Consider the following 13863-nt stretch of genomic DNA (forward strand, 5'->3'; position numbering starts at 1 on the left):
TGATTCTATTATTTTTTTATGCATTATTATTGATTTTAAGATTTTTAAGTGTATACGTTTTACTGTTTATTATCAAATTATCGCGTTGTTTTTAAAATGTACGTTGTTGCTTGCTTACGCGTTTGAAAAAATATCATGACAGTTTTGACGGCTGACATTGACAGTTTTCTATACCTGTATAATATATAACATACAACGGGCGCCGTAGTTCGCCGTACTATCGTGCTGTGTCTATTCTATAGTTGCTTTGCTATTTTACACGCTTTTTATTAGCTTCACCTGTATGTTTGTATGTTTGTTTGTATGTTTGTAACCGACTTCTTTGGGCGCGATTTTGACCCACTTTAAACGGCCAGATAAAAATAGTTCAAAAAACTAAAAAACACGCTTTTATGATAAAATCAACTAAAAAGTAGAAAATAACTTTCAATCTAGGAATCAATTAAGGAACAGTAAATTAAATAGTATAATTGTGAAAACATTGTGGGGCGCTTTTCGAAAACCGATAAATGGAGCACTCCACGCTTTGTTGTTGATTTTATCATAAGAGCGTGTTTTTTAGTTAAGAACTACCTATAATTTATTATTTGAATAGTGGTGTTATCAAAAATTATCTTGCGAAGTTCGTGTTCTGTGTGATATGACCTTTAGTTGTTTGAATTCGCCTATTTCTGAGTAGGTACTAATTAAAACTAGTGTTATCTTTGTAATCATAATTATGTGCTTTTTTGATAGTACAGTTGAATTTAATTAGAAGTGCTATAATTCTGTGACCGTGTAGATTTTCTCTCCCGTATCTCGTCTCCGAGTTTAGTAAGTATAGAATTATTGTGGAAAACATCCCTTTGTTCGCATTTCGATAAGTTTATGTCTATAATATTACTGCTTTTATATTTGTGTAAGCGAAAAAAAACAGTAATCATCACCACAGTATTTCTAAACATTTTATTACAATGACTTTTGTTCAAATCCAAAATATTTTAGGGGTATAGTATGCTTCATTACTTTATAAGTAATTTCTTAGTGTGAAGCCCTTCCAAATCACCTCATATGTTAAGATCTGTGAAGCCATTTGGGCCGTAGGGATTGCTGAGAATAACATATGTATGTGCATATGCTTAAAAAACATTACTTCACAATCTGGTAAAAATAAGATAATTATCTAAAATAACAAACAACACTTGAATCAGTGTAACTCTATATAATATCTTATATATTATTTGCTATATGCTATATTACTTATATATTTAATACAAGAATTCCATATACTATAAGAATCATTGAGTTGCAGACAACAATTGAATAAACAGAGATAATATTTATGTACAGATATAATCTATATATTGATGGTTTGAAGCTTATGTGGTTGTAAACTGTACATGTAAATGATTTAAAATAAAAATTAAAAATATAATAAAGACATTCACCTGGTTCTTGAATTGACATGATGTTAACTGAAATGTAACTATTTCCAATCCAAAAATTATGTAATTTCTTTTTGGAAAAATTTCTATATCATTTTATAATATATTGCCATGCTCTCTTGTATGCTTTATGAAATTTGACACAATGAGTTATGCCTTTCAACAGTCAATATGTATGTAGGATGTTACACAAGTTATTGGTGTGAATGTGATGTTCTTTGTGTTTTGTGGAGCAAAGTCCGCACAACAGGTATCATATCACAATGAGTAAGGTCGTTTGTTAATTAGTATATGATGCATTGTTACACTGTTGCTGAAAAACGTGTTGAAGAATATCACTTCAAAATGCATACTGCATGTTTTAAATGTACATATTACTTAAATATTCATTTTTCTTTGTTAATGGATTAGTTATTTGTTAGCACTAAAAAACATACCATTTAAAAGTGAAACAAGACCCTAAACATTGCCTATGTATTGTCGTATGCCTGAGAATTTATTGATTTTATATCAATAAACTAGATAAATTCTAGAGCATTGTGTCAACAAATCAGTAATAATCATTAGTAAATAAATAAAAATGTATGTGCAGAAAATTATCTAAAGATAATATGTTGTTCCTTCAAACTAGATGTTTTTCAATAACAACAATAAACTTCTGTGGTGAACATCAGAAGTTTATTGTTCAATTAAAAGTCTTAGTGTCAAAAATTGCTAACAAATTTGTTTAATTACAGCCATGAGTGAGCGACCCCAGCCTCTGAAGGCCATCAACAAGTTCTTTGAAGGCAAGGAGCCATGGCAGATAGTCACAATGACTGCATCATCAGTCCTCGCACTGGTGTGGGCACACAGTCTTTATAATGCCAAAGAATGTAAGTTGATATTAAATTAATTTATTAAATTAATTTATTAATGAAAAATTGTAAAGTAAGGAAGGTATTTGTTCTTAATAAGTACTATAATGTAAGCATGTTTAAAACGCGTCTAGTTCTGATGCTTGTCTAGTCTTGTTCAATCTACAAAGTTAAGCAGCACGAGGGACTGTCAGGTGCAGGATGCGTGACCGCAAGGCTGTGGTGGACTAAGGTCGTCCGAGGCCCAGGGCGGAAAGTCGATAGGAGGAAGTATGTTAAGATGTATGATTTCTCATTTTACATATTGTATTTGTGACGACCTTTTTTTTAGCTAGTTGGCAATTGTGTTTGGGGGGCCTCCAGGATATTGGGCCCGGGCCAAACGCTCCTTCCGCCTCCCCTTACTCAAGATTACTCCTATATCCAATTAGTGCAACGAGTTGGATTGCAATCCCGTGGATACAGTACAACACCCCGAACAGAAATCTTTGAGATATTTATCTGGCCGGGAATCGAACATGGTATCCCTACGCGTCAGACCGGTATGGTCACAGCTCCGCCACGCGTGTCCCCCAGAAAAGACCCAAGCACAGTAGAGGGATATAAACCGGCTGACAATTAGTTTGTCGACACGCGAATTCCTGTTTCGCTCGTGTTTACCTCCATTAGTATAGTCCCAGCTTTAATTACCATTCACTGTATCTAAATGGAGAGTGGCAATGAATGTTTCTGCTGTTTTTTTCCTCATTCAGATTACTTTATATGTCCTTTAAAACAGCTTGGTCATGCTGCCTTTACTGGTTCTGTTTATAACTAATGAACTTAAATTATCATTCGTTTATTTTCCATTAATTAATACATAACGGGAATTATATGTGGCGTATCATCGCGCGCAAATGTTTGCCTTGTTTGAAAGAATCATAAATATTTCGGTGGTATAAGAAATCATATAACATCGTTGTCGTATGACTTTAGGCAGTAATTTCCGAGATCCCATTCCCATTATTGTCCGATATCTGAGATCGTTTTCCCATCGATTAAGAAGGGCTTAAATCATAATCTACCAACCAACTGTGATTTAGAAGACTTCACTAATCTGTAAATTTTTCAATAGAACTGTAGACATGTAGGTTACTTCACAATATCGTTAACGTATGTGATAATTATTTAAAACCCAAATTGTCACCGAAAAAATATCAAATGCCTGTGAAGCCTACCGATCCTCACTTGGTTACCTCGGTGTTATGGCCTATACTCCTCTCGCTCTGAGAGGAGATAGTGTCCAGTAGTCGGCTGTAACGAGTTGACGATGACACATACTTAGGTTTAAAAATCAGAGGTGGTATCAGAAATGTATATCACTTTCACTCTTCATTCAATCAGGTGTAACAACACGTCTTCGCAAGGAATTCTTCAGATGGCTACGTCAGGTGCCGATAGTGAGGCGGAAGATAGACGAGAAGATGGCTGAGGTGAGGCGGGACTTCAAGCGGGACGTCGCCAAGCGTCTCGCCGGCGTGACCATCAGGAGGGAGCTACCGCAGAAGGGCCTCTCTGCTGAACAGGTGGCCGAGGAAGTGAGGGATCATCTTAGTTTGGGTAAGTATCTTGTCTATATGTAAAAATTCAATTTTGTCTCCGTAAAATTGAACTCCGATGGAGTGCTCAGATTTTTTTTTCCAAATATTTGCATTTCTGCCGTAATTTTATATATTTGTTTATTTTTTAAGTTCCCGCGGATAGTATCAGACTAAGTCGCAGTGAGGAATGGCCAGGTTAAGTAATTAGTACAAAAATCTTTTGAATTTTAGGATCTAAAGCGTTTAGGTTTTCTTAGATCCGATTTTACATAATGCAGGGGCGTATTAAATTCTTTAGTTCCAACCTTTTCCAGTCTTACTTCTGGTCACTCCCTCCAATTGTAAGGGCAGATCTATGATCTCTGGAACATTACTACATACCACCACACTGCTTCAGTGTGGATTGGCGGAGCGAGTTAATTTAATAAATTTCATAATGATTAATTTAGCGAAGTCATAATTGTCTTAAATGAACATTATTAATTAAGATTAAGATTAACTTTATCGACAATTTGAATTTGATACCAATTTGAAACTGATAAATGAATATAGTAACTGACAAATAATTTATTAAGCGATACTGATTTAGAAATCATAAATAAATGAAATGGAATTAATCGAAATTTATTTATTTTGTATAGACTTATCGAGCCCCTAGCAAGGGTTCTAATCTTAAGGATTGCAATGTCTGATATTTTCAAGTTGTGTGCATAAAAAAATAATGATCATTTGCTTTTAACGTACACGGAAATAATGATGGAAATATTGAAAACGTAGAAGCGAGATTTGATTTGATTTGATATGCTTCCGCATGATGTTTCCCTTCACCCTTATAGCTAGTAATCATTAATTTATAATACGCATAAAACTTCCCTTCTCTGAAAAATCAGAGGTGCGTGCCTGGGATTTGAACCTTGGACCTTCAATTGAGAGGCCGTAGCCACTAGGGTATCGCTGCTAGTCACATGACATCGGGTAATTGTTGCAGGTGCGTACGACTGGAAGGGCGGCAACGTATCGGGCGCGGTGTACCACATCAATGAGGAGATCGGTCACGTGGCGTGTCAAGCGTACACACTGACAGCGTATACGAACCCGTTGCATGCGGACGTGTTCCCCGGTATCAACAAGATGGAGGCTGAGATCGTTAGAATGGCGATCAACCTGTTCCATGGGGACGAGGACTGTTGTGGGACGGTGAGTTGTGTTATTGTATACAGGGTTATGGTGATGTACACGATGACGGCGTACACGAACCCATTACATGCGGACGTGTTCCCCGGCGTCAACAAGATGCGAGGCCGAGATCGTTAGAATGGCGATCAACCTGTTCCATGGCGACGAGGACTGTTGTGGGACGGTGAGTTGTGTTATTGTATACAGGGTTATAGTGAAGTACACGATGACGGCGTACACGAACCCATTGCATACGGACGTGTTCCCGGGCGTCAACAAGATGGAGGCGGAGATCGTGCGGATGACGATCAACCTGTTCCATGGCGACGAGGATGGTTGTGGGACGGTGAGTTGTGTTATTGTATACAGGATTGTAGCGAAGTACACGTTGACGGCGTACACGAACCCATTGCATGCGGACGTGTTGTTGGACGGTGAGTTGTGTTACTGTAATACCCAGAGTAATACCCACTCTGGGTAGCGTGATACAGCAAGTAAGCTTGATGATTCCGAATTATTTGATTACGAAGTTTTACTGCAATAAAATATATTCGCTCTTACAATGTTCATAGATTTAGCTTCGTTTGGACAATGGTATTGTTATCTATGATGAAATGACAATCGAATAGGTACTCTTTCAAATTTGTTTAATTTAATGCTATTATAGGTACATTATATTAGATGCTAATTTTGTGGTAGACTGTTGTATACATCACTTATTTGCGAAATAAATTGTTATGTTATCGTAAATATGCTTTAATATATTTTGACCTTGAGAAGTGTTTGTGAAAAATCGTTGACTTGAGTTTATTTTTGTCTTTGAAACATGTCTCCTTGTAATCGACAAAAAAGTTAATTAGAATAAATGATAAATATTAGTTAAGTCATCAGTACGTATACAACTACAGTCGTAAACTTATTATCTGCTCAAGGTCGATGTAAATGTTTATTTTTGTTCAGAATGACATGTATTTTGCATCAAATTAAGACTTAAATATGCAATACTTATGTATACCTTCGACCGATCTTATGATGGATTAAAATATTGGCAAAGGTTATAGAGATACGTTGCTACTTGAGATATAGTTGGAACGGTTTGTGCGTTGTTATTGGAATGCCTTGTGTTCCAGAGGATAAGCTTCGGAGTTTGGGTGCCACGTTGTGCCGTGGTTGACCAATGTAGCAGTTGTAAAACTGTGATAAGACTTCCTATTGGGAAATATTTATTATAAAAGTATTAAAAAAACAGGTTGAAGAAGTTATAGTTATGTAGCAGCGCGCAAACACATTTTTGCAATTAAAGTAATTTTACAACTTCAAAAAGCGTTTTTTTGCACCTGTCATAATAGTTTTATCAGTTTATAATACGTTGTTAGCAGCAGATATAGCCATTTTGTCACTGCAAAAAACTATTTCTTGCAAGTTGCAGTAATAACAAGTTTACCCATTTTTATTATTGCAAAAAAGCAACGATTTTTAATAACAGTCACATTTTACTAGTGCAAAAAACAAGGATTTTTCACATCACTCGTTTTTTCATCAGGTAACAACAGGGGGTACGGAATCCATAATGATGGCGTGCAAGGCCTTTAGAGACCTGGCCTACAGCAAGGGCATATCGAACCCCCAGATGGTGCTGGCCACTACCGCCCATACCGCGTTCGACAAGGCCGCGCAGTATCTCGGCATCGGTGTGGTCACGGTGCCTGTCTGTCCGGACACGCTCACGGTCGATGTCGGTGCGGTTAGGCGGGCCATCGGCAGGCGGACTTGTTTGGTGAGTAGATTTTGATTGTTCATTTGTTTGTTTAGTTAAATTCCAGTGGAATTAATAGGGCTGGATGTCTATTCTTTATGTGTCTGATTGAAATTTGTCCATTGATGTTTTAAAAATAATAACGTCTGCATGAAAATTGGAAAGTATGGAAATTATGAAAAAAATTCGGACTGACCCACTTAGAAATATGAAAAATTATACAAAGGTTATGTAAGGAATATTTTAGCAATAGAATAGGATTTTTGAATTTTCACTAAATATTAATTGAATAAATAATGCTTATCGTGGGTAAAATTGTACATGATAATTAATAAATATATATTTTGTAAAGACATTAGTCTAAAATTTACGAGATTTGCGACTGTGCGATTAGATATCGTGTGGCGCCATCTTTAGTTGTCACATTTTTATAAATAATAAATCTTCTGCAGATAGTCGGCTCCGCCCCGAACTACCCGTACGGCACGATGGACGACATCAAGTCGCTGTCCGACATCGCCACGCAGTGTGGAGTGCCGCTACACGTGGACGCGTGCTTGGGCGGCTTCGTGACGGCCTTCATGCCGGCGGCGGGCCACCCGGTGCCGCAGTTCGACTTCAGGCTGCCCGGTGTTGCCAGCATATCCGCTGATACGCATAAGGTGGGTGGATTATATTTATTTCTGGTAATTTTTTTTTCGTGTATTCTGTATTTATGTGGTTTTTATTCTCACTTACGTATAAGGGTTGAATATATTTTTTCTGGTTATTTTTTTTGTGTATTGTTTATTCCATGTGTTTTTTTATTTTTATTCTTACTTATGTGTAACGTTTTTTGTGGACGATTATTGGCTATGCGGTTTAATATGGATTATTTTCTATATTATGTAATGGTGATGGAATTCAACCCGAGTATCCTAATCTTGATAATATGTGGGTAAAACTGCCTAAAGTAACACATATGCATTGCTGTCCCTTAGGACTAAGTTAAAATGTCTCCTGTCTGTGTGTCGTAACACACCTTAAAACCACTGCTGCAAATAACTAAAATTTATTGAAAATTTGTGTATCTATTTAGAATATATTTTAATATTAAAGTATTCAAAAAACCTTATAATATCTTGGTGAATAGAATATCGGACTCCCGACTCTCACAAAGCATTAATGTAAACTGGGACTGAAGGTTTTGAATTGTAACCTAGAACCTAAGCTTTGTGTATTGATAAATAAAGATATATATTTATTGATTATCTTTTCTGTTTACAGTACGGATTCGCCCCCAAGGGCACATCGGTGATATTGTACAGAAAAGCAGAGTTCCGCCACCATCAGTATACAGTGTCCACTGAGTGGCCGGGCGGTGTGTATGGTTCCCCCACTGTTAATGGTAAGTGTAATGTACTTAATAATATATGACTTCTGGAGTTATATTTCTCTAGGCAGGACAGAATCCAAAAGTGAGTTAATTTTGAGAATGTGCACCGTCACCAGAGTAAACATAATAATAAATATAACAAAAAATGTATTTTCTTAAAATTAGCACTTTAGTTTGTCAATTATAATTATTTCCATTACTTAATCCTGATAAAAACATTATCAGATTATACAGAGTGTGAATTTGAAAAAAGATTTATCAAAAATCGAATTATGCAGTTCCGATATATTTGCATCATTAGATATCTTCAGATATTCACCCTGTATATGGAAGAAAATGATATATCTTTTCAGGTAGTCGTGCAGGTGGTCTGATAGCGGCGTGCTGGGCCACCATGATGTTCGTGGGCAGAGAGCGGTACATACAGATGACAGACGAGATCATCACAACCACCAAGTATTTGGAGGAAGAGTGAGTTGGCATTCTGTATTAGCTTTGTATGTAGTTGAAGTTCTTAAAGATACTATGTATCTGCAGTACACTCCTATTACAATTATCATTCGATATTCGCCGGAGTACTGGCTATATGAATATTTACTTTTATGATGAATTATTGCTTTTGTAACGAAGGTTTTTGTTTTTAATAACGAATGTTATTAATAAAATTGTTGTCAACTATATTTACAAAAAAAATGAAAAATTATGTATATTAAGAATTTATGCAACCATATTGTAATTCCAAAGATTATAAAATTAGCAGCTTTGCAAATATTCAATCATATATATTGTATTTGAAAGAACATACAAGCAATTTAGTACATATGTAATTGAAACATATACATTAATTAAACTTTTTCTATATACATTTCAGATTCCGCAAGATAGACGGTATTTTTATATTCGGCAAGCCGGCCACGACCGTCATAGCGTTTGGTTCGAAGAAGTTCGACATATTCAAGATGGCGGAGTTTTTGCATAAGAAGGGGTGGAGTCTAAACGCATTGCAGTTCCCGTCAGGGTAAATATTCTGCTTAAATTTTATTCTGTGACCTTTAATGTTGAAGTTGAAATATTTTATTTAAAATATTTTTTATAGGATTGTTATTTAACGTTATTAATGTATTTTTGTATTGCCTTTTTGCAAAATTTTTGCTTTCTCCCTCAGAAAAGATCTAACGTAAAGAGCCAAAAAAAAAACTTATGTATGATTGCTGTTATGCAAATAAAAATGATACGGCATGATTTATTACACGAATATTTTAATTAACATTATTATTTAATAAATCAGTTTTCGCAACTGGAAAACTACTCAATGACTTAATGTTTCTACAGAGGTAATTAGTACTAAAACACGGAACTATGACTGTGGTTAAATCATTATGAAGTAATTTTATAATTAGTTCATCTTTTTGTACCCGCTTATATCGTTTTCATTTATATTTTTTGTTACGTTCATATAGGGTGCATATTTGCGTGACACATGCACACACTCAGGCCGGTGTAGCGGAACGACTAGTGGCTGATATGAAGGCAGCTACTCAGGAGTGCCTGAAGGACTCCAGCCAGCCCGCACAGGGGAGGGTCAGTACTAAGCTTTTTTATTATATGGGCGTAGCAAATGAGCATATAGTTCACCTGATCGTAAGTGGCCGCCGCTGCCCTTGGACATGTGTAAAAAATCCCAGATAAGGCTAGAGTGACCTGAAATTGAACGATTTTTAATAATATACCAGTGACTAACGAGTATGCAGTCCACCTGATGGTATATGACTACTAGTGCCTATACATATTTTTCATCAACCCGAGATAAGATTAGAGTCCTATTTACAATCGGTCATAAATACATTGCTACTTCTGAGGATATTTTTGAAAGTTTTCTAATCATTACCATTACCACAGCAGAGCTAATCACTGTTGTGATATGTTGATGCATTGCTATCCTTGACGAAATTGTTGGAATGCTGTGTATCTTTCCCTCACCCTTTAAACCAGAACACAGCAGTTCTTAACAATGTTGTTATTAGGCAGAAACACGAGTAGTGGTGGTGCCCTCTGTCGAAAAATTCTACAATATTTAGTGTTATCATCGAAATTTCCTTTAATTTTAATTTTAATTTCGAAGGTGGTAGAACCCTTTGTGGTTCGACGCCGGCGGTAACACCGCCACACCTATTTCTACCTAATAACAGCAGTGTTAGGCGCTGCTGTGTTCCGGTTTGAAGGGTGTGGTAAGGGAGACAGACTTTTCCGAGGTGTTCCAGCTTAGTCCTCAGGGGTAGCGGCGCATCTGTGGCCGACCTCAGGTAGGAATATCTAATCCTATCTGGGGTTGATTACAGATGTCCATGGGCGGCAGTAGCCACTTACCATCAGGTGGACTGCATGCTCGTCTGCTACTCTTATATTATAAAAATAATAATAATAATAGTTGTTAAAAAAACCACTGTAATGTGAATTTTTTTTCAGATGGCAATCTACGGCGTCGCACAACAAATCTCCGACCGCAGCCTCGTGTCGGACATCACGAAGTACTTCATCGACTCTATGTACTACCTGCCTCAGCCCGGCGATGCGGACGAGTGATCACATTTAGTTTTATGTGTATATTACAAACGATTTTGTATGAAATTTTGATCATTGAAAGATTTATATATGTTGCTATATGATCCGTTATTAAAAACCAATCTATCGAATGTTTTGTCAAATATCCATCTTGGGTAGGGAATTGTTGGATGGATTGATTATTATTAATAATAAGCGAAGAAATCACATTTTCGTATAGTTTTCTCTTGTTTGTAAAACGATTATATTTTGAAGTGAAAACTTATTTAGCATCACAGACCTGTATTTGTATATACATTCAACTATAGGATTTCGCCTACGAGAGAATGAAATAGAATACATTATGAAATAGAATACATATTATCTTGAAATATAGTTTTCTAAAGGCTTTCTACCGCGTGTGAATTGCACACTTGTCGTTTCTTTATTATTATAAATGTAAAACTCGGAAAATTTATGAGCATGGTCGAATTTTTAACTTAACGAACTTACACGAACACTACTTGTATTTAAAATGTTTATGAGATGAAGTTCCTGTTAGTGCAGCCTATATACTAGGAAGGTCCTAAGCGATTGAAGAAAACTGAAATAAATAATTATATATGTACTAATAAATTAATGTCGGGGTTTTATACTAAATTTAAGAGACAGAATGTAGGAAGTTGTTTTTTTCACATATATTCATTATTTGCATTTATTTTACCCATTATTTGCTTAATTCGGACTTTTTGAGTATAGAATCCGACATTTTTTATTTGGTAGGTCAGTAGCAGAAAATACTGATTTAATTGATTTAGACCTTTTCTATAATATTAATTGTTTGCTAGAGCACTGTTATAACGTCTTGGATGATTTTTCACCACGAAGCCCTACCCTGTATTTCTTTTATAATAAATATATATTTGATGTAGTACGTGGAGACTTATTTTCTCGAGGCACTGCAGCTTAGTCCTCAGGGATAGCGGGGCATCTGCGGCCGACCTCAAGTAGGAGCAATCCTATCTGGAGTTGATTATAGATGTCTATGGGCGGCAGTAGCCACTTACCATCAGGTGGACTGCATGCTCGTCTGCTACTCCTATATTATAGAAAAAATATATACAGAAGCTTTTAGTATCAGTGTATAAAATCAAGGTGCTTGTAAGATACTAGGAATAAAATCTAACTTGTTATTTAATGCACTATAAAATTAAATTTAAAAATATATACCCAATAGGCAATTTTATAATTAAGCTATTTCTGCTATATAATCTGCATTTTATAGTTATTTATTGGCTTGTAAAAGTTATAACGAATTAACAACGACTACGTTACTTATAATGTTATGTAACATTGATAAAAATGTATTGTTAAATTAATCATATAACGAAAGTACAAATATACTGTTTTAAATTTTTATTGTACTTACTTAATTTGATGAAATATTTATTTACAGCAGCACATTCGTAGACAATTTTAGTATAAAAGTGGATGTATGTATTTATAAAATTTCAAAATCTTAATCTATTGTCTTTTTCTAGTGCCATAGGTGCTTTTTATTCCTTTCAAATTTTGTTTTTTAAATACTTTAGCTTAAGCTTAAGCGAATATATTATAGTATTTACAGCGGTTTCGTGCACGTAGCAAATACGCTGCGTTAGCGCAACGAACGTTCGTTGCATTGTCGTAGCGAATTCGTTGCGTACATGTGACGATCTTGGTTACGCTCATTGTTAATAATCAATCTATCTAATGCTATGCGTACCAAAGCTTGACGTTTGCTAATTACTTAATGCTATAAATTGTCATTGATCATTGGTAGAAAATTTAGATGGATTGAGTATTGATAATGGGCGTAAGAGTACGTTAAGTCATCGCCTATTAAAAACAATGGGCAATTGTGACTATGATAAGCCCTAAAGAGTTGTGATATGCTAATATTGCCATATATTCCATAGCTTTTTGGATACTTTTTTACTTTGGTATCATGCCTCGACTTATTTTAATTCTAGCTTACGATTTATATTTTCATGAAATTTATTTCTTAGTATGTTATCGATTATCTATACAAGATTGTACAGTGTAGATACTATGATTTTTTAGACAGGAATATTGTTTTTATTTCGTATTTTTATATAAGTATATATTTTCTTAATCACTGTGTTTTAAAAGCACCATGATGGTATTATTTATAAATATTTACATCACATAGTCATGGTGAGGGAAGCTCAAGAGTTTGTGTAGATGGCGCTGCTTTGTGTCACTTAATATAATAATAATATAACATGGGGCTCTTCAAAAAAGGTGCAAAAAGAGCTCTCATACAAAGCCGGCGATGCATTGGCGACTCCTCTGGTGTTGCAAATGTCCATAGGCGGCGTTGACTACTTTCCATCAGGTAGCACGTCTGCCTTATCGTTAGGTTAAACTATAAAAAAAAGTTTATAATCTGTCAGTAGGAATTTGAATAATTTATTGATTTATTTTTATCACTCTTTCGTCAAATAAAATATACTTATGCTAAGAACATGTTTTGGGTGTTATACACACATGCAAAGGCGATTGCCAGAACAACTTGACCAGAAATGTAATGTCATAAATGTATTATTTATTCTGTAGAGGAGGTAAATGATTATGGAAAATACATTAAATTTAAAAAAGATAATATCATTTTTTTAATTAAATAATAAAATAGTACATTACAATACGAGGACGAAAAATTTTTTTCTGACAAGTGTGAGTTTGCAGGCCGAGCCGCAGGCGAGGACTGCAATCACACGAGTCAGAAAAACATTTTTCGTCCGCGTGTTGTATAAAATTTTATATTACGGGGTCGGAAATTGGGGTTTTGCGCACGCGAAGCGTGCGTAAAACGTCAATTTACGCACGCCGTGATATAAAAGTTATTTTGACTCGTCGTTATGATACATTTATCGATAGAAATAATATAAAGTTGTTTATAAAATAACATTGATGAAAAGAAGCTCCCTCTCCATTATTTAAATTAATTTACTCATAGTTTCTAAGTTGATTATTGTTTTTAATGCATTTTCTTATTAATGGATTTTTACAGAGTGTAAACACAAGTGAAGAAACTATGTTATAATTTGTAACACAATATGATAATATAAAATTATAAATATAGTTGTTTATT

General features: G+C 35.2%; 1 protein-coding gene across 2 annotated transcripts; it reads left to right on the top strand.

Annotated features, from left to right (window-relative positions):
• Positions 1 to 583: 583 nt before the first annotated feature.
• On the top strand, positions 584 to 13399 carry Sply (Sphingosine-1-phosphate lyase). 2 transcript variants are annotated; one of them, XM_073083299.1, is made up of 11 exons: positions 584 to 675; positions 2162 to 2299; positions 3665 to 3880; positions 4850 to 5058; positions 6581 to 6814; positions 7246 to 7455; positions 8060 to 8180; positions 8522 to 8639; positions 9040 to 9186; positions 9629 to 9749; positions 10635 to 13399. In XM_073083299.1, exons 2-11 carry the CDS (start codon positions 2164 to 2166, stop codon positions 10749 to 10751), a joined length of 1629 nt encoding a protein of 542 aa, XP_072939400.1. In that variant the 5' UTR covers positions 584 to 675; positions 2162 to 2163; the 3' UTR covers positions 10752 to 13399. The 2 variants fall into 2 exon arrangements, with proteins under 2 accessions (XP_072939400.1, XP_072939399.1); XM_073083298.1 differs by having other exon boundaries at positions 586 to 813.
• The last annotated feature ends 464 nt before the right edge of the window (positions 13400 to 13863 follow it).

Source organism: Epargyreus clarus, unplaced genomic scaffold (assembly GCF_041222505.1).
Source record: "Epargyreus clarus isolate Ecla_fem2 unplaced genomic scaffold, WU_Ecla_fem_2.2 ptg000019l, whole genome shotgun sequence".
Taxonomy (NCBI): domain Eukaryota; kingdom Metazoa; phylum Arthropoda; class Insecta; order Lepidoptera; family Hesperiidae; genus Epargyreus; species Epargyreus clarus.

What these genes read in the sequence shown, in the direction of transcription:
- Sply (XM_073083299.1), top strand. Translation starts at nt 2,164, where the DNA reads ATGAGTGAGCGACCCCAGCCTCTGAAGGCCATCAACAAGTTCTTTGAA. An exon ending in TCTTTATAATGCCAAAGAAT is followed by an intron (nt 2,300 to 3,664) that starts GTAAGTTGATAT and finishes TCATTCAATCAG; the next exon opens with GTGTAACAACACGTCTTCGC. An exon ending in ACCAAGTATTTGGAGGAAGA is followed by an intron (nt 8,640 to 9,039) that starts GTGAGTTGGCAT and finishes TATACATTTCAG; the next exon opens with ATTCCGCAAGATAGACGGTA.